This window comes from Manis pentadactyla, chromosome 11 (assembly GCF_030020395.1).
Source record: "Manis pentadactyla isolate mManPen7 chromosome 11, mManPen7.hap1, whole genome shotgun sequence".
Taxonomy (NCBI): Eukaryota; Metazoa; Chordata; class Mammalia; order Pholidota; family Manidae; genus Manis; species Manis pentadactyla.
The window spans coordinates 108,225,754-108,250,597 of record NC_080029.1 but is presented as its reverse complement, the minus strand read 5'-3'; the positions used below and the strand labels follow the sequence as shown (position 1 = coordinate 108,250,597).

The 24,844-nt window shown below is 34.2% G+C and overlaps 2 protein-coding genes across 3 annotated transcripts in view; both read left to right on the top strand.

Annotated features, from left to right (window-relative positions):
* The first annotated feature begins 596 nt into the window (after window positions 1-596).
* On the top strand, window positions 597-24,311 carry BNIP2 (BCL2 interacting protein 2). 2 transcript variants are annotated; one of them, XM_036903034.2, is made up of 11 exons: window positions 597-808; window positions 7,528-7,634; window positions 8,646-8,713; window positions 9,205-9,381; window positions 11,143-11,319; window positions 13,889-13,991; window positions 14,695-14,826; window positions 15,982-16,068; window positions 16,188-16,286; window positions 17,014-17,049; window positions 19,609-24,311. In XM_036903034.2, the coding sequence occupies exons 2-11, from the start codon at window positions 7,585-7,587 to the stop codon at window positions 19,658-19,660; spliced, it is 981 nt and encodes a 326-aa protein (XP_036758929.1). In that variant the 5' UTR covers window positions 597-808; window positions 7,528-7,584; the 3' UTR covers window positions 19,661-24,311. The 2 variants fall into 2 exon arrangements, with proteins under 2 accessions (XP_036758929.1, XP_036758930.1); XM_036903035.2 differs by lacking the exon at window positions 17,014-17,049 and having other exon boundaries at window positions 598-808.
* The window catches only part of GTF2A2 (general transcription factor IIA subunit 2), a 23,686-nt gene continuing 19,540 nt past the window's right edge, over window positions 20,699-24,844 (top strand). Inside the window, exon 1 of the mRNA XM_057488858.1 lies at window positions 20,699-20,814. The gene's annotated coding sequence lies outside the window, so the exon portion shown is untranslated. The remainder of the gene's footprint in view (window positions 20,815-24,844) is intronic.

Genomic DNA, 24,844 nt, shown 5'->3' with positions numbered 1-24,844 from the left:
GTCGAGAAATTAGGAGTAACAGTTCACAAATCTTTATTGCAATGTTCTGGTAATTTTATGGCTGTTGACTCTAATGATAAAACGTTTCTAGTGTTTTCATTTTATCTTACCAAGCATAGTCCACAACTTATTGGAAATTTAACAAAATAATAGGTTGATCGTTCGTTCCCTCGTTTGAGAAGCACTGCTGAAGAGCTATTCACCATCAAGAAACCCAGGATTCTTCTCAGTTTAGCCCCTCACAATGAGGCCTCGGATATTTTTGTTACCCTCTTTTCATGCATTTTATAATATACAATTATTGTAATGATGAATGAAACCAACACAAAGAACGTAAAAATGGCTCTTGGAGACTCGAGGGCAGCGTCCGAAGCGGAGGGAGTGGAAGCCCCTGCAGCCTCGGAAAGGCCGCGGATGAGGGGTAGACGCGCCCCGACAGCCCCGCAGAACCCTGGCCGGCCCGCGGGAGCATGCGCGGGCCTCCGGCCCCCGCCGGCGGGAGGAAAGAGGGAAGGGACTCGGGAGGGTCAATAAAATGCCACGCCTCCGCCCCCGCCCCCGCCCGCTGCCGCGCCTGGGAAGCTCGGCCTGTTGTCACTTCCGCCGAGGCAGCTCTGTGCATCCGGGTCACTGCTGCGGCTGTCTGCCGCTGTCGCTGCCGCTGTAACCGGGGTCCTGGGCCTGGGTCTCCACCGCCGTCCGAGGGGAGCGGGCTCCGCTCGGCGCTACTTTCTACGACCTGGCCGTCAGCCCCACATCGCCAGCCTGGAGGGGCGAAGACGACGAGGGGGCCAAGGGTTCCTCCGGGGTGAGTGTTGCTCGGCAACGCCGGGCTCTGCGGGTCTGGGCTGGGGGCAGGCCTGGGGCGGACGTCGGAGGGTCGCGGGCCCCCGGCCGGCCCGAGGGAGGAAGCCCGGACGCTCATCCGTGTAGGGGGCGCCACAGAACCTGCCCGGCCGGCGCTTCCGAGATCCCCGCCTAGTTTAGGCCCCCGCCCTTGGCTTGGCTCCCGTTCGTATTTGCCATCCTTGCCTCTCTACCCCGCCCCTTCCCCTTTCCCGTCTGTGATGGTTGTGCTCGGGATGGAACCGGCCCCTCTTCGCCCCCGTGCACACGCCCCGGTCTGGGTGCGGTGACTGGGCCACGTTGGTTTCGCGTTTATGGCAGCGTCCGTCCTGATGCAGAACAAAGAAACTTGGACGTTTGAAGTGCCTCGTACCCTTGGGGAATAGACAGGGAAGAGGCATTCGTAATGAGAGCTTTAATAGACTTTGCCAAGTTGCAAAAAAGCCAAGTTGCGGATTCAGACACTGCAGTCTGTCTGCTTAAATACCTGGCAGAAATGGTTTGAGTTCCTTGGGTGCATCTGATGCCACTGAAGATACAGATCGACCCATGTTAAATAAGAAATGTATTTGGTTTTATTAAGTTGTTTTGAAACTTCCCTTGTGTGCCTGTTCCGGGAGTTCTTTAAGGGCATAGTTTGTATCGCGTTCATTCAGGTAAGTCCTAGCGCCTTCCATGTAGTTAGTTGAATGAAGTGTGTGATTGGATTTTAATGTTGCTTTTTCATCATCACCTGTTTTGAATAGGATCCTTTTTTTCCAAAAACTTAATAACTTTTTTAAAATTGAACGTGTTCTTTCTCTCAAATTTTATTAGAGTTGCTGCAATTTGTAAAGGAATGTTTCCTCAAAATTATGTACCCAGTTTAGTTACCCTGCAGACTATTTTCTTGATGAGTCTGCACATCTTAATTCTTGACATTTTACATTTTCTCTAAACTCTCTGCTTAGTCTTCAGAATTTCCTCTGTTGCAGCCTAATATTGTTGGGCTCAGCCAGCCAGTTGACAGATCCACTTCTGCAAACACAGAACTTGAACTAGATCACCCAAGTCAGGGCTATTGTAGACTTTAGCCATTACAGGACCTTTGAAGCTAAGCAAATCTGGTATTACAGGCTTATTCTGTATCAAGTTGCCAGGGAACTGGAGGCAGTGTGCTGTATTAGAAACAGTCTGTGTCTGGGAACCAGAATGTAGTGTCATTTGCCTCATATGATAAAGTGGGGATAACACCCATATTCTAGACCTCACAGAATTCTTGGTTGAAACATAAGAGATGGTGAGTGTACAAGTGGTTGGCAAATATGAAAAGCATTCTTTGGGAAATAGTTCTCTTTTTTTACAAGGTTGGCAGCGCTAGAGGCAGATACTTTAGGCCAGCCTGTATGTTTATGAAGATCACCGAAACACCTTTGGAAAAACCTTGAGAGCAGGGTAATGTAGGCTTTTAAGAATGAAATGACACAATGAGCTACACACCTGTTACTCCATTTGGAGTGATGCTGGTAAAAGGAGCAGCAATGGAGGAAGGCATCTAAGAAATGAAGTATATATAGCAATCTGATAAAGTCACCTTGGCTGTCAGTGAATTAAAAGATGTCTTTTAAACTTACATCCTATAAAGCAGAATAGTAGTATAATATGATGGTAATTATCCAAAATTATAATTTTGTATTACAACAAACATTTGTAACTCTATACTAAAGTGTTAGAGATCAGTTATTAGACTTTAATCTTTACAAAGGTCTCAGAGTTTCTCCAGTATGTTCTGCATACTGATAGTAACTCTACCTTTTATAGGTAACATAGCTACCCTTTGCTTTGTTTTCATAATTTTGAGAGAAGTCAGCACCATTTGTAATTTCTCTTGAATTTTATGTTAAAATTTCTGATAGAGTATGTCATTTCATTCTTTTTTGAATTGAGGCATAACTGATGTATGACATACTTGTTTCAAATGTACAACATAATGATTCAATATATGTATATATTGCAAAATGATCACCACAAGTCAACATTCATCACCACATATTGTTACAGATTTTTCCCTTGTGATGAGAACTTTGAACATTTATTCTCTTAGCAATTTTCAAATATGTACTATAGTATTATTAACTGTAGTCACCATGCCGTATATTACACCCCTAGAACTTATTTTACAAGTGGAAGTTTGTACCTTTTGACTTCCCTCCCTTATTTCACCGCCGCTACCTGTGGCAACCAGCAGTCTGTTCTCTGTACCTATGAGCTTGGGGTTTTTTGTTTTTAAGATTCCACATACAAGTGAGATCATATGGTATTTGTCTTTGTCTGACTGACTTATTTCACGTAACATAAAGCTGTCAAGGTCCATCCATATCGTCACAAATGGCAAGATTTCATTCTTTGTTATGGCTGAGTAAATATTCCACTGTGTGTTACATCACGTTTTCTTTATCCATTCATCCATGAATGGACTCTTAAGATTGCTTCCATATCTTGGCTATTGTAAATAATGCTGCAATGAGTGTGAGGGTGCATATATTTTTTTGAGATAGTGATGTCATTTTCTTTAGGTAAATACCCAGAAGTGGAATTGCTGGATCATATGGTAGTTGTATTTTTAATTTTTTGAGGGATCTCCATAGTATTTTCCATAGGGGCCACACCAGTTTACATTACCACCAACAGCGCATGAGGATTTCCTATTTTCCACCTCCTTGCCAGCGCCTGTTATTTCTTGTATGTTTGGTAATAGCCATTCTAACAAGTGTAAGTCTCATTGTGTCATTTCATTCTTAAAAACCTGCACAACCCTGCTCTGAAGGAAACAACACAGGCAAGCATAAGGATTTCTCCGGAGCTGTTCTGGTACTCTTCATAAACATATAGGCTGGCCTGAAGTATTTTACTGTAGCGCTGCCAGTGTTGTCAATCTAATTAAAAAAGTTGTCATAAATGTTTAGGATGAAGCCCTTTTGTTTAAATAGAGAAATGAAAGTCTTGCCTGGGCATTTCCTTCTGCCAACTGTAATTGATTTCAGCATGGGTAGTGGTTACTAGCACCTACTCCTGTAGCAGCATTGACTACATAATAGTAAAGTTGTCCTGTAAAGTTGTTAGTTATTTAAATATATATAAATAAAGAGAAGTTGTAAGTATAATTCAGACAGTCCTAATTTTTGCTTATATTGCTAAGCTGCATGGGGAAATCCCCTTCTTATCTTGGTTGAATTTACCACCACACCTCCCTTCTGAAGTTAAATCAGGAGATCCGTTCTCCTTGATTTTTAACCTCACTGAGATAAGTGACTGTTTAGAATTGATTCTATGTCCTCCACCGATAACTGACATAAGTAATGATGTGCCACCACAACACGTCTGTTGAGAAATCAAGTTATTCCTGTTGCATTAGGCTATTTTAACAAGTAACATCTTAAAGTGTTATTTCCCCATTCTAATGTACCTAATCTATGAACAAAAAATGGGAAACAGCCAGTTTACTTGTGAGTCAGCACTATCCTCATTTCCTCCAAAGTGGTTGTGCTTATACTGCTCCTTTCTTGTTTGTTTCCTGTTCTTACAGCTGCTGCTGATAAAGTGCTTCCAAGAACAGTACTCTCAATTGTTTAAAATTTTTATCTACCTAGTGTACTTTTCCCCTTAAAATCCATAATGAAATGGTCAAAACTGAATTGAACTTAATTTTTCCTGCTAGGTTTTGTTTAACTAGCTTAATTCATTGTCCTCAAACTAAATATCCATGTCCACATACTGTGGTGTATTAACATCACATGATTCAATATGATATTAAAGTAAAAATGAATGAATTAAGCTAGAGAGCCAAAGGACTTGGGTGGGCCGTCTGTGTTTAAAGGAGCTATTTTTCAATTGATAGACTTACTCAAGTGGTAAAGCAGCTAAACGACATGGTTTGTCTTCTAGAATTTCACCAGATATATATTTTTTCTTACAAATAAGCAATAATTTTACCAAGAGAAGTTAATACTGCATGCATATAGGTTACCCCAAATATTTTCATTATACTTTTTGGGAGTAAAACTAACAGGAAGTCCATTTATGTAGCTTAATAAGAAAAATAAGCCTAAGAGGTTGAGTAAAACAAAGGTTTGCTATCTAGTGTCATACTGTACAATTAAATATTGATTTGTTTAACTAATATTTACAGGTCTGTAATGTCCCAAGCCCTGTGTGAGGTGTTGGCAATAGAATAGTAGCAACTTTCAGTCACTGCTTTTACTTTTTTAATTTTAAATACTTTCTGAGAATGTAGGATATTTGAAAAAGACACCCAGAACATCCTGACAGGTTTTTACAACACTCAGTAAAAAGGTGAGACAAAATAATGGAAAGCTTTTCTGATTTGAATTTAGGAAAATATGTTAGTTCACATTAGAGTGAATAGCAAAGACTTGAGAAAACACTGAGGTATGGTGAATTTAAAAATTTGGAACAGATTTAGTTCTCAACCTGCAATAGCAAAATGTATCAGTTTCACTTGAGCATCAATTCTAGAGTAATAAGGAATCAGCACCTGGGTTTGTTGGCCATAATTTTGGGATCTTTTCTACTAGTTCTATGTTCTAAATAGAAGATGTTGTTTGGCAAGGTAAGTATCCCCTTCTTTTTTTTTTTCCACTCTACAGAGAGGAAGAGTTGCTGCCAGAGAAGAGTCTGTGGAGTGATCACTGAAGATGTTTGTTAATTACTTAAAAATATAGACTATGTATTAGAAGCAGAGAAGGTGTTAAATAAGTCAAGATTATTGTATTTTAAGTGTGTTTTCCATTAATTTCTCAACATTGTCTAGCTTATGTTTTTCCAGATAATTAGAAATGCCTTACTCCTACATACCAATTAACTGACTTTTCGAAGCAAACATGTTTGTGAGGAAAAGACAGCATTTGCCATTTATTCTGTGCTTATATAAGTGGGTGCTCATAAGTTTAAACCTTTTGAGAATGTTTGAAACCTTCCTTTGGGTATAAGAGAATACAAACTGGGAAGAGAGCTTTCCAGTTTGGGCAGAGATATGAATTTAGTTTACCTTGTGAAATCTAATAAATTTGAAAAGTTCCAATGTGATTTTGTTGTTCTAGAACATTAATGCTTTTTTTTGTACAACTTAGTGCATCTTTTGAATATAATGACATAGCAGATAAGGCAACCATAAAACAAGACCATGTCTTTAGAAGACTAGCTGAAGTAAATGTGAATGACTGATACCATTTGTTTGATTTAATAAGTATTTCCAAAACTTATACATCCAGGATTTTAAAATCAAATAGTTTAGAAGGATTTAATGTGAAAAGCATTAGTCATTCTCCCCATCCCACCCTCTTTCTTCTTCTACTGGGGTCAACAACTTGTAACTTTTAGATTTTAATGCATCCAATGACATCTAGTGATACTTTCTTAAGAAATAAGTTTTAGCTGCTTTTTAAAAAAATAACTTAAGTCATCTATTAACTTACTGTAATGTAAGCAAGCTAAATATTCATTTATACCTCTTGCCCCCTAAAGTTGTCACAATTTTTGTTACACTGTTAACAGGTTGATTCTTCATGACTTCTTAAAAAGTATTTTTTTTTTTAAAAAACCTCTCTTATCCCATCAACCAAACCAATTTCTATATTCTTCATTTTCTAAAATGAGGATATTGTCATCCACACCCTTCCTTGGGACAACTGAAATTTATGGCCTAAGTTAAAACATGTAGTTTCATTAATAGAAGTATTCACTAAGGTCAGTGTCTGAACACTTAACACTGAACTTTATGAGGAAAGCTTGATATAGATATGAAGTAAATCAAAGTAGCATAATTCATTTACTGGCTGAATAGCCTTTTTTAAATGGCTTAGGAACTGTGGCTCTGAAACTGTAGAGAAGGAAATAAAAGTACACCATTTGCCTGTGCTGAAGCTTGATAGTATAAATACTATTTACTAGTCAATTTCTAGGATCAACCTCTATCCAGAGGACAGAATATTTAATTATGGGTCTAGAGTAGAGAATATATTTATTTGCTTGTATTCCTAATATACACCCCTCCCAAATTGTTCTACATAATTAGCAATAACAAATTTAAAATCACAACTTGGGACACACAATCATATATGCAAATAAAAACAGATACTTTCAATTGCAAAATACCCTTACTACAAATAGTACTTAACTTTACTGAGAATGTATGTATAGTTTACCTTTGAATAACACAGGGATTACAGGTGCCTGACCCCTGTGCAGTCAAAACCTGCATGTAACTATTCACTTCCCAAAAACTTAACTACTAATAGCCTACTGTTAACTGGAAGCCATACCTGTAACATAAACAGTATATTAAAGCATTTTGTATATTGTATGTTTTATATATTGTCTCCCTATAATAAAGTAAGTTAGAGGAAAGAAAATGTTGAAATCATAAAACAAAACATTTATTGTACTGTATTGAAAACAAATCTGCTTATAAGTGAACCCACACAGTTCAAACCTGTGTTGTTCAAGAGTCAACTGTACTGTTTTTTATTACAATTCTTAAAAAAAAAAGTGGTAGTTGCAACTCAGTAAACTGATTTCATGACCAGTGTGGAGGTGTGAACTAAGGTATAAGATGATTGTACCTTTCAGCAGATAAAAAGTAGCATAGAAAGTAAGTTGTTATAAATTTTTCTCTTTTCATAGGACATTGGCTCTTTGGATTATCAGGAGTTGGTAGTTGACATTGAGTCTAAGCTGAGGATGGAAGGTGTGGAACTTAAGGAAGAATGGCAAGATGAAGATTTTCCAATGTGAGCAATACTTTTAAATGAAAACAAATTTAAAACAAAACTTCAAAATTTCTTTATCAAGGTGTCACTTATTATTTTAGGCTTTTTAAAAGAACCCAGTATTGCAAGGTATTCATTTGATACTAGGATATCAAAGTTCCTTTCCAACAGCTAGACTAGTTCTCTTGTATCTTACTCTCCAACCAAATATATGCTTGATCTTCTGTAATCTTTCATTTTGATTTGAACATTAAAGTTTCACAATTTTTGCTGTTACAATGTTTTAATGTGCTATTTCTTAAACTAGAGTCTGAGGGGTTCCTGGGAGAAGGGGGCCTTTATGTGTAAAGATTGTTAAAATTTTGTGCTTTTAAGAAAAAAATCTTAATGAATAAGCAAGGATTTCTAGATCATCTGGCCAGCTACCCTGACATATTTGCATATATATTTACAATTTTGTTGGCATAGTTAAGAAAAAGAGCAAAGGCGGGACTTGTATTTAAATGATGCTCCCATGCCACCATGGTCAGAAGACCATCACAGTGCTCAGGAACGCCCCTCAGCACTTGGAATGTGGACAGCTGGTGAGAGTACTGAGTCATTGCATAGCACATGATGATAATAGTAATACAGAAATGCTGAGCTCTAAAGAATTTTAGTCATCATAACTATATTACCATTGTGAGGGATAATTTACCTTCCTTATACATCACATTAAATTTGTGCATTTTAATTATGTTTGCTTTGTAGGTTGTTTATAGTTTCTATGTTTGTTTTATACTTGTACTTAACAGCATTTACATAAGGAATTTTAATTTACTTTCAGTTGTTACTTATAAGAATATGTAAATCAACTCTGATAGTCTGAAAATTTTTTCTTTAAAAATGGCTTATAAATTAGTAAAGCTTCAGAAACACTGCTTTATTCAGTTCCACATAACTGTTTCTATAAGCTATTTTTAATAGATATTTGAACATCAAAAAACTTTTTTTTTTAATTTCTGGGTTAAAAAGTATGTCTATATCTTCTAGACCTTTACCAGAAGATGATAGTATTGAAGCAGATATATTAGCTGTAACTGGACCAGAGAGCCAGCCTGGTAAGAATTTGACACTTTGAGTTTCGTTGAAATAATAGACTTTGTGCTATTTTTTAACATATTTCTTTTCAAGGAAAAAAATATACTATTTTCATCCCATTGTAGGGAGCCAAAGGATAAGTTGAGTGTTTAGGAAAGCAATTTTGAAATGCTTTGGAAATTTTTGAAAATGTAACTTTCCAAAAATATACCGTTAGTTTTTGCAAGTTTCTATAATAAAAGGCTGAGAGGAGATCATTTTTAGTAGTAAGAGGTGACTATAAGGTCTACCTCTAATTATTAAAAAAGACATATTCTTGCTGGGATACATCATCTTGCCATGAAGTAGAAGCAATGGTGATTAGAATCGAAAGTTTATAAATTAGTGCTTTGGGTTATGTTTAATTAATGTTACTTTTCTCAAGAGTAAAATGGTTAAACTTTTTCTCTAATTCAACCTGAGCATCTAAGCATTCCTTCAGTATATCTTTCACTTTGTTCACTCATTCCAGGCTCACTAGAAGTTAATGGAAATAAAGTAAGAAAGAAACTAATGGCTCCAGACATTAGCCTGACCCTGGATCCTAGTGATGGCTCTGTGTTGTCAGATGATTTGGATGAAAGTGGGGAGATTGACCTAGATGGCTTAGACACACCATCAGAGAACAGTAATGAGTTTGAGTGGGAAGGTAAAAGTTCATTGTTTTTATCTGACCTTTATTAATGAATGTTTGTCTTTATATACATACATGTTTTTACAGTGACATTCTCATATTAAAATAATTGAAAAAACTTAAAACTTATCATGAAACCAATTAAAATCAGTAATTAAGGGATGTTGAAATATGTTATTCTTTCTAAAGTTTAGATATTTGTTACTCAGATATGAAATTCTGGTAACAATAAATATTCTCATGGCTTTCAAAATTGTTTATAGTAGATTACACAGGTGGTTTTATTTTCTTAATTGCCTAATACTCTTAAATATGTCCTTTCATATTACTTCCAAAATACTACTTGATAGTTATGGCATGTTCTTTTATTCAGTTCAGTCAATCAGCTAAGAAAAAAAAGCTTTGAAAAGACATATAGTTTATGGAATGTGCTAAAAGTAGTTAAGGGTTTGCAGAGAGGGAGTTCTGGAGGTAGGGTTTTTTTTTGGTATCATTAGTATACAATTACATGAGCAACATTGTGGTTACTACAATGTTTAGGGTGATTTTTTTTTTTTAAGTAGGTTTGCCTGAAAGTGCTGCACTTTGTAAACAATCAACTTGAATTAATGTATACTCTTAACCCCAAATCTTATATTCCTTATCATTTATCATTAGTTGTTTGGAATTCACAGGAATTGGCATATGTTTTGCTTTGCATACTTTCTTTACTTAGATAGTCGCTGTCAACAGTATCTTTATATAGTTGTTAATAAGTTATATGTGTATATATACACATATATATGTATATGCATATATTCCCATCTTTAAAGTGATTTTTAATTCAAAGCAGTGTTTAGCATTAGGTGTCTTATCTGCAGTAAAGACTAAGGTCCTTAATATGCTGTATCTTCTGTTCCTTTTCTTTTTCCCATTTTACCAGTTCAGTAAGCAGTCCAGTAATAAGCAATATTTTATAAAGATACTGAAATAGTTTTCTGCCTATGTGTTTTGTCTCTCCTTTCTTTAATGCTGCTGTAGTCATTTCCTGGAAGGATATTTTCCGTTAACAGCTTTGTCTTGGAAACAACTAACATGCAGTAGGTTTCCCCTCCCCCCATCTTTTGGTAAGACTATGATACTAAAATTTTGAAAATCATTATTTCTTAAAGATCAGCTAAAATGCAATCTTGAAATATAAATTACACCTAATCATTGGTGCTTATGCTTTCATTAATGACAAGTTAAAATAGACTTTTGCATGTACACTTCAGAATATTATTAATAAGTTCCTGCTTTATAAAACTGATCAAATGAGAAATAATCATTGACTTGTTAACCACTTTCTATCTAGTATTATAATGTTTGGGGAATAATTTATGTGCTCAACAACAACAAAAAACAATTGGCTCCCAGATAGTTATTATTTAGCCTATGGTGGTAAAAATGTTGTTAAAAAAAACCTGAAAAGGCATTGTAGAGCCAATGTACTAAGATTTTGATGGCTGTATGTAGTATCTTTTCTGGATATAGGGATATACATCGCACTGTAATTAGATGCTATTTGAACTAGGCAGTACAATCAAAATTAAAGAACCATGATTTCCAAAAACATAAAATGCCTTAATATCAAGAGCAAGCCTTTTCTTCGACTATGGAAGAAATATTTAAAATCCACAGAAGATATAATAAAAAAAATCCTCTGAACAATCTACTTAGATGGTAAAGTGGTTAACATGTAATTTGATTTTTATTGTATAAATAACAATTTGATTCAAAAACCTCTTATTTTCACAGATGATCTTCCAAAACCCAAAACTACTGAAATTATTAGAAAAGGTTCAATTACTGAATACACAGCAGCAGAGGAAAAAGAAGATGGACGACGCTGGCGAATGTTCAGAATTGGAGAACAAGACCACAGGGTTGATATGAAAGCAATTGAACCATATAAAAAAGTTATCAGCCATGGAGGTAAGAGTTACTGAGGATTGTTCAGATTTTTTAATGCAATATCTGAAACCATTTACTTAAAGAAACCCTCCCTTGAGATACTACATAATTTGGAAAGTATGTTAATTAGGTTATTTTAGAAACATAACAGGTTTGAAGTAAAAGGATGAAATCGGCATTTAAAAAATCATTAATACGTTCATACATTATGTTCAAAAGGTACAAGAAGGTGCAGTGAAAACTATCTCCTTGCCCCTATCCCGTAGCCTCCTAAAACTAGGACTTTACTTTGTCCCCTTTTTACCCATTTATAGTTTATATAAGTAAAATGATCTAATCCCTTTTTTAAATCTATCTTTAAAATCTCTATCTACTTTTTGTAGCCATTTGCAAATTTCTTTTTTTTCCAGCTTCATTGAGATATAATTGATATATAATATTGTGTAGGTTTAATGTGTAAAATATGTTGATCTGTTATGTTATATATTGCAAAGTGATTACCACTATACTGCTAGCTAATACCTGCATTATGCCACATAATTACCATTCCTTTTTTGTGGTAAGAACATTTAAAATCTACTGTTAGCAACTTTTCAAGTATGTAATACAGCATTATTAACTATAATCACCATGCTGTATTCCCAGAATTTATTCATCTTGTAACTGAAAGTTTGTGCTCTTTGAGCTACCAGACCCTGGTAACCACCATTCTAATCTCTGTTTCTATGAGTTTAGCTTTTATAGATCCCATGTAAAAGTGATATCATATAGTATTTATCTTTCTTCTGACTTAATTTCACTTAGAAATGCTCTGATCTTAAGTGTATGGCTCAGTGAATTTTGACAAGTGTCCATATAACCATATATATATATAGATATATACCCATGTATTCTACACTACTAGACAGAGCATGTTTTCACTGCCCCCCTCAAATTCTCTAATACTCCCTCTCAGTGAATACCCCCTCTCCAGTACTTCTATTCTAATGTCTACTCCCATGACTAGTTTTACCTGTTAACAGAATTTCATGTAACCAGAGTCATATAGTATACAGACTTGTCTACTTCCTTTTGCTCAGCTTAATGTTTTTGAGATCCATTCATGTTGTTGTATGTATCTGTAGTTTATTCCCTTTTGTTGCTGAGAGGCATTCCATTGCATGGATAAACCATAATTTGCTTATCCATTCTTCTTTTGATGGAGATGTGACCTGTTTCCATTTTGGGCTAGTATGATTAAAATTGCCATGAACATTCTTCTACAAGTCTTTGTCGATATAAGAACTGGCTTTTTAAACTGTGACTCTTAACTTACCTTAAACCCTGAACAAATCACTTAGCTTTACCACAAAGCAGAGAACTAATTCATTTCACGTTTTTATGGAGCAGCTACAATGTAATTTATCCCTTTCCCTAAGAAATTTACAAATCTTATAGGAAAAGCTATGAAGTGCAATTCTATCAGTCTATGCTGTGTATAGAAGCTTATCCAGGCACAGTATAAATAGTGCCAGAATATTAATGACAGTCAAAGTGCAACTTACTCTATAGAGCACGTTATATTACCTGAAATCCTTCTAACACAGGACAGGAGACCAGTTTGGCCAAGCAGATTGGGTTTTTTTCCATGTACAGTCATTTCCACTTAATTTACTCTCTGCCAAATGCCTTCCCTGCTTATTTCTATAGTCTTCATTCATCTGAAAGCAAATCACTTGAATATTTGCAGTTACATTATTCCATCTAATTTAATCTTATTCAGATGAAGAAAACAGGATAAACTGGATCAGGAAGTCCACAGGCACCCATTAACTCAACTAGTTCATAGGAAGCAAGTTGTGAAACCTGCCTCATGGTTTAAACCTAATGTCTCTCAGGAATAGCACTTTTTCTTAGGGGAATATAATTAGGGCCATTTTATTCTATTGAATTATCACAGTGTGTTCTGTGACTCAGGCATTAAGAAAAATAGTAAAAATTTTAATGTACTTAAAATAGTTCAAACCTTTTCAGTGCATGTTTGTAAATAATAGAAATGAAAAGTTAAAGCAAAATGGTTTTTTACTGGATACAGCTTAATATCTAGAGATTATAACTGAAGCACACATTTTAGCACTTCACTTAAATTTAATGTCAGTTAAAATTTTCTTCACTTAAAATTAATGTCAGAAATGTAATCTTTTCTTAGTTTTTAGTACTGTAGTATCTACCAACTATAGGCATTTTGAATGTAAAACTTTTTCAAAAAGCACCCACTTTAACTATAAATTGCATAGGAATATTTTTATTGTAGATGTTGTATCTGCTTTAATTATATAACTGTATTTGTCTACCTGCTAAAATAAGGCCAGCTTTCAGTTTAAGTGGCTTTCTGGTTTTTATGCCCACCATTTACTCTTCAAAATTTATTATTCTCTTTTTGAGAAGAGAGGATTTAAAGATCTCTATATAAGGCAAATAAGGCTTAAAAAAATACTCTGATCAGAAATTTGTGGAAGATAAACCACTCTAATCTATCAACCACATAGATGTCCTTTGAAAAATCTTCAGAGTAAAATGCTGGTGATTTTATCTTTGGTTTCCTTTTCAGGATATTATGGGGATGGATTAAATGCCATTGTTGTGTTTGCTGTCTGTTTTATGCCTGAAAGTGGTCAACCTAACTATAGATACCTGATGGACAATCTCTTTAAGTAAGTATATCTTCACAAAAAGGTTTGGACAGAATTCTGAGTTAATTAGATCTCTAATTTAAGGAAGTGTGCTTTAGTTGGGTAAAAATGATAAATATCCCAGTTCTGGGTCTCTTAGTCCTTACTATCTGGCATTATGAAACTATCCCATTTTCCAACTCGACAGAAAAATTGTCATTTTAAAAATGAAAGGGATATTTCAGATTATCTGTTCCAATTTCTTTATTTTACATTTAAGAACACATTAAATGTAAAGAGTGACTGTATCGCAAAGTCACATTTGCTCCCAAGAAGCCAAATATAACTGAGCTGATTCAGTTCTGTTGTATTTCCATGGTCATTAACTTAGTGCAGCTTTTTAAAACTTAACTGTGGAAAATTTCAAACATACACAAAGGTAGAAGTAAGCTGAATCTTTATGTACCAATCACCCACTTCCACAATTATTGATTTGTACTTCATTCCCACAATTTATTTTGAAGCAAATCCCAGACATCATATCATTTCTTCTAGAAACATTTCACTAAGTATTTCCAAAAGATAGGCACTCTTTTTTCTTTAAATAATCATAATACCAACTAATCCAGTTTTAAAATTTTAATTGCTCTCACTGAAGGAGAGAGAAGGGAGTTGCATGCTTTGGATAACCTAGTTTTGTTCTGCAAAGTGATATTTAGTACTTAAATTTAATTTGTTTTTACAGGTATGTTATTGGCACTTTGGAACTATTAGTAGCAGAAAACTACATGATAGTTTATTTAAATGGTGCAACAACTCGAAGAAAAATGCCTAGTCTGGGATGGCTCAGGAAATGCTATCAGCAAATTGATAGAAGGTATTACAAGTACAAGTTGAAAGCTAGGCTGAATAATTTTTACAGTGACATTACAAATCAAGTTTTATTTTCTATTGCCGCTTTTAAAGGCACCATGTGTCCACTTAAATCATGTTAATTTCATAACAAATTTCTATTTTCTCAAGACTTTTACAATGTCATGAAGGAAGTCAGCTTTGATATTTTTATAAAAAATAACTTCAATTCCTTAAACAAGCTTATAAATGGCTTTTTTCCTTACTTGCACATTTTCTTATAATTTACATTTTAGGAAAGGATGGAGGGCTTATTACATTTCCTGTTTTATTACATTCTGAATTTTGCCTTGTTTATAATGCTTAGCATATTTTATATTTCTTAAGATGCCTAGGTAATCTTTCTTTGGAATAAGCTCTTGAAGTATATTCTCCTGGGAGGTAGTAGTCATCCATGCTAATGGAAGGAACTTTAAACTTAGAGTTGGTCTGGCTTGACCATAGATAATTTGAACTAGTTTAATCAACTCAGACCCATTAATAGGTTTTTCTTCATACTTAAACATGACATTGAGTAGTTCTTATGATTTAAAAATAAAATCCTTAATGATCACTTTATTAGTTGTAAAATATGCATGATAAAACAGCAGCTTTTATTTAGTCATTTTAAGTTATGTAGGATGATGCCTTTAATTTTTATTTAAAATTTTAGACTTTAAGAATGCATCAGATCTGATTTCTGTTGCCTGATTCTGTGGTGATCTCCATGGCTACTCTTCTGCCTGCATGATGCCTTTCATCATATTGAAGAAATTAGTATCAGTTTCCCCCAAGTCCTGAAAAATGAAAATAGTTTACTTCTATATTCAGTATTATCCTCTACTGTTGGTTGACAGAGTCCTGAAGACAACTGAATGTATGCCATCAGACGTTTAATAACAGGTTATACAGTGACATAAATTTAACCAAATGAATAAAGTTCATTTCATAGCAGTATGAGGGACCATTGGAATTCAAAAATGCATATTCTTGTCTATAGGAATATCACATCCAAGTGAGAACTCTTGGATAAGGGTTTTTTCATTTAGTTTTTTGCTTAACCTTGCACATACTTATTGATGCCTTAACTTCTAACATTAGAATTTGTAGAACTTTTTAATTTTGTTTTTTTAAACTCCAGGTTACGGAAAAATCTAAAATCTCTAATCATTGTACATCCCTCATGGTTTATCAGAACACTTCTGGCTGTTACAAGACCCTTTATTAGGTAATTTTTTGAGAGCCATTGACTTTTAAGAAAACAAAAATCCAAACTCCTTGTTTGAATTTCTTGTCAGTTCTGTTGGTCACAAACATTGAGGTAATTATTTTTATTTTCTTCCATAGCTCAAAATTCAGCCAAAAAATTAGATACGTCTTTAACTTGGCAGAACTAGCGGAACTTGTCCCTATGGAATATGTTGGCATACCAGAATGCATAAAACAGTATGTTTTGTTTTATTTCTTTAATTATATTGGGTCTTTATATTTTGATGTGCAAGAGGTAAATATTTTTCAATACTTACTCTTTCTCAACTCATTTGTTATAAATATTTTGTAACTCTTGTTTTTGTAACAAAAACAAAGGGGATTTTCCAACACTTTCCCCATTAATCACCATTTTCATGAGGCTCGCAGTTGAAGGAATAAAGGAATTATTTCTAGTTGTTTCATTTATATTGTTGAAGACTTGTTGCAATTTAAGATAATTTCATGGTTGGTATATACTAAGAAACATTCTCCAAACTTGAACATGCTGCTCTCCAAATTTGAGTAAGCTCATCATGACATCAGATAGTCATATTACTAGAAAAATAAAATACTATTTATAGCAGCCTAATCTTAATACTTTCCAGTGACTGGAATTTGTTGTGTTTATCAAATTTACTTACTTCCATTTAACTTGTAGAAGGACTTGGTAGAAGGGTATTAACAAATACTTGAATATTATAGTGCTATAATACAGAAAAAAAGTTTCTTTGTTAATCTGAGGTTTTCGTCTGTTTAATGTGCCAAAGCCAGATTTCTTAAGTTGGTTTTGACTTTCTACATAGTGTATTAAATATTTTTGATTTGCCTGCAAACTTTATGAGTTTATTTTTAGTGCCTTTTTTCAAGTTTTTGTTCATCTTCATAACATCTATATTTACTGAAATAACTCTTCCCTACCAAGGTATGAAGAAGAAAAGTTAAAAAAGAAACAAAAAAGGTATATGCACACCTTGACTGGGTTGCATCTAGACTAGTCCATTTGCATTGCACAGACTAACTCTTCCTTATTGGTTGGTTAGCTTGTAGACAAAGATAATAGCATTTGTAAATATAAATATACCCCAGAATCCAAATGCAGAGTGAGTCCAAAGTTCCTGATGCTGAATATGGCTTGGATTCACCCTGTTTCATCACCATGTATAATGCTAATTAGGAATTAACAGCCACAGCCCCTCCTCCCTCCTTTCTGATATAAAAAACAACTGATGGTTAAAACCAGAGAAATGACTAAAAATGCTATTTGAAAAACCATTTACGTTTAAGACTTTGTTTCACCACATTCTTTATTAAAGCTCTAACTTGTGCTTTTGAAATATTTATGCACTTTTTTAAGAAATCAATTAATTTCCCTGGGGTTGATTATATTTGCAGTGCACATATTCTTTGGCTAACCAACACTGATTTCCTTATTTGCTTAAATGGCCTGCTAACCAGTCAAATTCTACATGTGGAAAAATACCTAAAAGTTCAATGTACTATTTAATAATTAAACACTGCTTTCCATCTTAAATTTAATTTTAAATACTTCTGCTTTGAGCATAACAAACTATTACCTATTAATGTCTTGGCATAGAAGATGAAAGGCAAGGGTATAAAGTAGTTACCATTTCATATAGTAATTTAGAAAAGCATGGGATTTAGATCTAACTTATTAATACATTTTTAAAATATTGACAAATGAGCAAAAACAGTTTATTAAAGTCTGAAGAATTAGGGTGAGAGGTTTATGTGCAGTTACCAATTTTTACCATTCTAAGGAGCAAATTGTAAGCTACTGGATTTGGAACATTCTTAACTGTGAAAACACATTTTGGCTCTGTTAATGATCAAGAATTCAGTTGACCACGTGATAGAATCATAGCTTTACATTTCTGTATGACACTTTACAGTTTAACAAACATTTTTACATGGATGTGGACAGTGATTTTAACTCTTGCTAATTTCTCATTCCTTTGTCACCATTGGTGTGCATTTGCCAGACAATTGTCTGAAATTAAAAATATGTGTCATTATAGAATATTTTGAAGCCAGCTGCTTCATGGATTTCAGAATGCCTTTACTGATAAAATTGTGCCTTTTAACAAAGTTCTTAGTGTTTAATTACCTGTTAAGTAATTTAGGCATCAAAAAAGTAGAACTGTACTTTTCATTTAAATGTAGTGTTTGCAACCTACCACAACTGTTTTATCTTGTTTTTTTTCCTAATTTTTGTTCACTTTTGTTTAACCTTAAGTAGATCATTATGTATTTCTCTGAGGCACTTCTTAATTTTTGTACAAAGTTTCTTTAGCCTTAAAAAAAAGAATTTTTTTTGATAGCTTTAAAATGAAAGCATTATGTTTTAAAAATAGAGGGATATGTTTTTCAAACCAAAAGTTAACAAAGGCTGCATGTAGAGGAGCTTACTTAAGGTGAAGTCTCTGTAATGAGCACTGGTCATAAGGAGGATACGGAACTGTCGAAGTATAGCATTTTTAAATATTTTAGATGTTTCTTTCAAACAAGTCAGTTCAAGTGTGGCTAGGCAGATAAGGATTGTTAAAATGTTTGCAGTTTAAAAATGAAGTAATTGTGTAATTTGTTGATAAGGATATTTCAGATCTTGGAAAGACTGGATGTATATTGCATGCCTTATCAAGAATATCTACCTTTCAGATTTTTTTATACCAATATAAGAAATATTTTAAATGTTGTTAATCAGGCTTTACCACAGGTCAGAGCTTTTAGGTTTGATTTACTAATGTTTAGGTGATCATAGTATCTTCATACCAAATTGTTTTAAGTACCCTACATCAGTAATTCAAATTACTACAAATATAATAGTAATAGACTGTATTATCTTTGACGAGTTTTCTGTAATTGTGATAATTACATAATTCTTTAATTCCCTCTTGCCCAAATTTTAATATGATCTCTGTACAACCCACTACTAATCCAGTCGCATTTTTAATCTACATCTAGATATTCCTGATTACTAAGTTCTGTGGTTTCTTACTGTCAAAGTAAGTGAAGGGCATTCACATGCTAAGTGTAACCAGTACATTTTGGAGAATAATATGGTTTTAGTAAATTTTTATCACTGAATTTAAAAAATACTAATTGATCAATTGGGGCATTATTGGCATTTTAATATTTCAGCTAACAAAAATCATTTTTAAGGGAGTTCTTCCTGTCAGCTCCTCTCTTATCACTTAAATCCCTGCCCCAGCCATGCTGCAGTTCAACATTTTTGTATGCCTGTTGTAATTTGAACTTTTTGTAAAATTTATGTGTGCATTCATATGTAAAGTATACAGTCATATTTCTTGCCAGTGTCCTCTTGTCTTTAAAATTTATCTTTTCTGGTTGGGAAATGTTTGGTAATCTTTTTACTGTGCTTCTTTGCAAAGCTTTGTTTTTAACAATAATACGCTATCCTAAAAGTAGTCATTATTTTTAGAAAGAAAATTGTGCAGTTGCTAGTGTCTTATTTTCTATGTTATTTTTCATTAAACAGAGTTGATCAAGAGCTTAATGGGAAACAAGATGAACCAAAAAGTGAACAGTAAGTTTGGCATCTAGTCCAAACAAGACTGAAGAATGTGCTGATGAAGCAGTGTTCTTTTTTGCATCTGTAATGCATTATTGGCTCTGATTTTTATGTAACCTGTTACAAAATTGATTTGGCATTTTCTTAATGGACTTTTGTATAAGGGACTGTTCACTGCTGTATTGGTTTTCAAAACTCATGAATTTAGCTCTTACTAGCTAATTATATTGTAATCATTTTATATTTTATATTGCTAAATAGAGAACCATACTTTATATAAAACAGTTTTTGCATTTGTTTATTGAATGATGCATCTTCAGTAAAATATTTATATACCTAAATGGTAAAGGAAAGAGATAATATATATTTTTATGTTTTTGAGCAATATTGTTTAATGTATACCTGTCTTGTGGAAGAATATGCAGGTAAATAAGACCATGATTTTGTAAAGTACATGTTAGAACTTTTGTTTTTGTAAATGGTTAAATACATTTCCTGGGTAGCTTCTAAAATAAAGTTGCTCATAAGATGAGGGACAGTTAAACTGGTTCTCACGAATGCCCAGAGGTCATGTACATAGTCTAAGTAGACTAGTGCCATCCTATGCTTTTTTCTCACTTAACATATGTTGTTTCTTGTATCAGAAGTGCAAATATAAGTGTGTTGCACACTTCTTCCTTTTTAAGCTTAAAGGCAAGTCAAAAAGCCATTTTTAAAACTAGGGAATTTAAGAAGTTAATAATTGTTATTTGTATATGTGTATATATGGGACATTTTATCTTCTGGCCTAAAGTCAGAGCTTTATAATAATCTTAGGTTTGTTCACTAATGTGAAATAAGCTATGTAAGGGTATCACTCTCCTGTATCTGTGTGAGTGCAGGGTAGTATGTAGAGAGTATGATGAGTTATTCACTGTCACTACTTTTCTATAGAAAACAGGATGCTTTTTAACTGTTCTCAGTGTGGGCACTTCATCAGAATATACCTCCCTGTCAATTATTTGAACTTGGTAGGTATTGACCTAGTCACATATGGTTTGTTTTCACATTTTCTGTTGAATCGTTTTACAGTGCTGTAAAGGAAGTTATTTTGTTAAGTCTCAGAGCATCATTGGAGTACGTTGTTTTACATGGCACATTTGATACAAACATATAAACTCCTTGTTTAATTTGGTAAGTATCTTGACTCTACATTAAAATAGAATTTACTTATTCCTCAAACAAAGCTTAATTACCCACAAAGTCATCCTAATACAACAGATTGGTCTAATATTGTATCATATACTTGTGTGGCTCATATACATTTAGTCTAATATTGTGTCATATACTTGTATGGTTCATATGCATTGTTGAATACATAATTTGAGGGTCATACCACACTCCAGCCTGTCCTATAAGGTAATTTACAAGACTGTCCCAGAGTGGCAAAATTGAAGTGGATGAGAGCTAAACTTACACTGAATACACATATGGCTTTTACTATTGACATTTTTAGTATAAAGTTTCTATTACAAAAGAGAATTCACACTGAATACACATATGGCTTTTACTATTGACATTTTTAGTATAAAGTTTCTATTACAAAAGAGAATTTTCCTTTACCTTTTATCCTCCTCAGTCATTAACCTAAGTCCAGTTATGGAAGGTGCTAGAGGATTCCCAGGATGAGATTTCCTCCAGTAGCCTCCTGAAGTCACTTGGATCCAGCAGCTGTAGGCAGATCCTGAACTCATGTCATTATAGCAAATAAAGCCAAAACCATTATCGCTTGCTCAAATCTTAGAAACACTTTGTGTTGAAAAAGCAAACTTACTATAATGACTTAGGCATTCCTTCTGAATTTACCATATGGGGATTATGAATATTAAATTGAATTGTGATTAGAGTCTATATGTGTAGAGCTCTTTCAGCAGTCTTTCATCTGTAAGTCTGTCTTGCTCACAATGGGCTGAGCTTTTTAAATAGGTGGTTTCTTCCACATAAAGTACCCAATTCTTTAGTTTCAGTGCTTTATTGTGTTTGTTGACTTTTGCCTTTGCAAGCGTTCTTCCTAACAAAAGATGTAACTTATTGCAAAAGCGGTTCATTTTCCTAATTATTTTTTTTAAGTAGAAGTAAGTAGCCTATATTTTGTTAGAACATTAAAAGTCAGAGGAAATAGTTATAACACTTAGGATATAATGAAAAGGATGTGCTTTGAATCACTAGATTAAAAGATATGTGCCCTAACCTATACCTTAACAGAAGCTGGTATAGGAACATGCCCCATAATAAATATTTCATAACTGTAAGACTTAAGATCATAACTAGTAGGTTAGAGGGAAGGGGCTTATTAAGTTTGTAATTTGTAGCTATGTGACATTTTCCCCATTCAATTTAATTTTCTATTACTGGTTGATGTGAAAGTGCTTATAATTGTTTTATTTTTATCTTTCTGCTGTGGTCATGAATCTAACTTAACTGATGTGATGCTTCTGTCACTTTTTTGTTATACTTGGGCTCTGAGTGCCTCCTTTTTAATCACAGGTTACTTGTATAAAGTAATTCGATTGTGTCCTGGTTGGTCATATTCCCAAGTAGTACCAAGAAAAGACTCTTGACTTCATAGTTTAAGCCTAATAGTCTTTAACTCAGGGTGTGGGAGGTGGAGTAAAGAAATTGGATTCTAAGTAGGGCCAAGAAGCATAATTTTAAAGGAAAATAACAAAACAAGAAAGTAAGGGAAAGAAAATTATATAGGGATGTTAGCTGTTATCTAAGGTACCACTGAATATGTCTCTGTTAAGGGAAGGGCTGTGCATGGGAGCTTTTGGTGCCATTTCTTGTATCCAGCAGGAAAACCTGCAGGCTACACACAGATTATGTAAGGAGACTGGAGCGGAGGGAGGAAAAGCTGATAATACCTATAATGAGAATTCATATTTTCCTCTACTTTGTCTCTTCATGCAGAAGCATGTTTGAACAAAGAGGGTCAGCAATTAACAGTGCTCAGATTAAAGTTTAGGACTAGGTTATGTTTCATATTTCATGGTTGGTAAACATTAATATAGTCTTCCAAAGTAGACATCATTATTTGGTGACTGCACTGAATGCTGATATTTGCTAACTGACAAGTACATATATCTAGCTAGAGTTACTTCAACTGCAGTTTCAGGGTTTAAAAAAATAAGGAATCTGCTTTTTTGTTAGAGACTTCCTGAAAATGACTATATGGCATTACTGTTTGGCTGTTTTTATGTGAGTGCTTACGAATTTGGAAGTGTTTGATTTAATGCAGAAGTGGCCTTTTAGATTTCTTCAGTTGATCAGTAATCATTGGGATATTTTGGGCAGAACAGGCCAGTTTCCTGATGAGATTGGTAAGGGTGTATATATAAGGTAACAGTAGATTCATCCTACTTTTTTTCCTATGTTGTATGTGGAAAATTGCTAACATTGCTCAAACAGAAGGGAGGAAGAAAGAGGCTGAAAATAGAAATTGCTGCCCCATTCCATTTTGTTTTATGCCTGTTTTATCCTCATCCTATATATAGATCACAAATCTCAGAAGGATGGGATAGAGGAATTAAAGTACTTATGTTAGACCAACTATTCTGTTTATCTTGTCATAGTGAACAGGAATTGCATAATTGCTGGGAAAAAGAGTCAAAACAGACTTGCATGGGAAGATCAGCTGGCAAGGAAGTGGGAGATTGTCTACTCTGTACTCTAGTAGTACAGAAGAATTACCTAGGGAGCCTTTTATCTGCCTCTTCCTGTCTCAGGATTCTGAATGGACTAGGATCAGATCAGTGGTGAGTCCCAACAATGCAACGTTCCTTTAAAGTTTTAAATGGTAATTGAAAATAAGGTCATATGTTGAACAGTAAGGAGAGACACTAAAATTGGAACAGAACTATTTATTACTTTGTTGCGACTATATGTGATAGATGTACTTAATTTCTTATGTTTTGAGAACTACTTTAAAAATGCTATGAAGAGCTCACATACAGCACTTAATAACATTGAACACTAGATGAACAAGTTTAATGCCTTCAAGTTAGTAAGAGTTGTATTAAGCTGTTTGCTTCTGGTGTCTGATTCTCTTAAAAGATATTCTACAAGGAGTTAAAACATTTGCATTTAAAAATTTTTATGTGTTTTCACATTCTGTGTGGCTAAAGAGGAACTTGGACAATATTAACTACTCCACTGCACTTTTTGTATATGGGCTTCGTAAATCATGTTCCTTACAGTTTATTTACATAAAGCTAGCCAGTAAATATTGGTGGTGTTCAGGGCCACTGATTTGCACAGCATTTGGAGCATCATTCACATAGAACACAATTCAGAGTTTGTTAGACACTAACACTTTGATACATGCTTCAAAAATTCAAATATTTTTATTACCTTAAATTCACATGCTGCCATTTGGACACAGTTAATGTACTGTGGTCATTTCACGACTATTCAAATAATGTTGCCTAGTGCTGTCATTTTACAGTGTGAGAAATTCAGTTTGGATGACTGTGTGCAAGACGTTGATGTGGTCCCTGTAAGAAATACTAGTGTTGGTCGTAATTTACCATTTCCCCTTGACTTACTAGGAATATAATAACTATGTCTGGATTTGTTGCATATAGTATTTTTGCAACGTTAATGAATTTAAATAAATTAATTGGAAAGTTTGATTTTGACTCATTTTATCACGTTCTCCTATCTCGCTATTAAATTTTTACACTGTCATCTTGTCTTTCACAGTTTTAGACTTACTTTTACTTCTCTTCTATAGGTGCTGCTTCTTGTTCTTTAAGGGGTGAAGAGTTCATCCTGGTTTAGTTTTAAACATCCCAACTATAATCAAACTTTTAATTTTATAGTTTAGTTATTTTAGTTAGGGGGAATCCATTGGTGAAATCAGTTGAGTAAGTAGCTGAGAACATGGCATAAATGAGAACCTGTTTAGTTCATAGAGCTGCTCAGAGGTTCTAGTTTGTAGCACTTGTTTTTGCATTTACTCCATAATCACTGTTCAGCTATTTAATGCAAACAGCTGTACATATTACTGCTGCCTTTAATCCAGTTAAAATACCATTTGGGATTATGTACACTTGACGTACATATTAAATTGTCTTGTATTAGGCATAAATACTAGGTAAACTCCTAAATTAAAATTATTCATGAATCAAACTAAAAGGTTTCTGGGCTAAATGAATTGCAGCCC

What these genes read in the sequence shown, in the direction of transcription:
- BNIP2 (XM_036903034.2), top strand. Translation starts at nt 7,585, where the DNA reads ATGGAAGGTGTGGAACTTAAGGAAGAATGGCAAGATGAAGATTTTCCA. An exon ending in TGGACCAGAGAGCCAGCCTG is followed by an intron (nt 8,714 to 9,204) that starts GTAAGAATTTGA and finishes CACTCATTCCAG; the next exon opens with GCTCACTAGAAGTTAATGGA. An exon ending in TAATGAGTTTGAGTGGGAAG is followed by an intron (nt 9,382 to 11,142) that starts GTAAAAGTTCAT and finishes TTATTTTCACAG; the next exon opens with ATGATCTTCCAAAACCCAAA.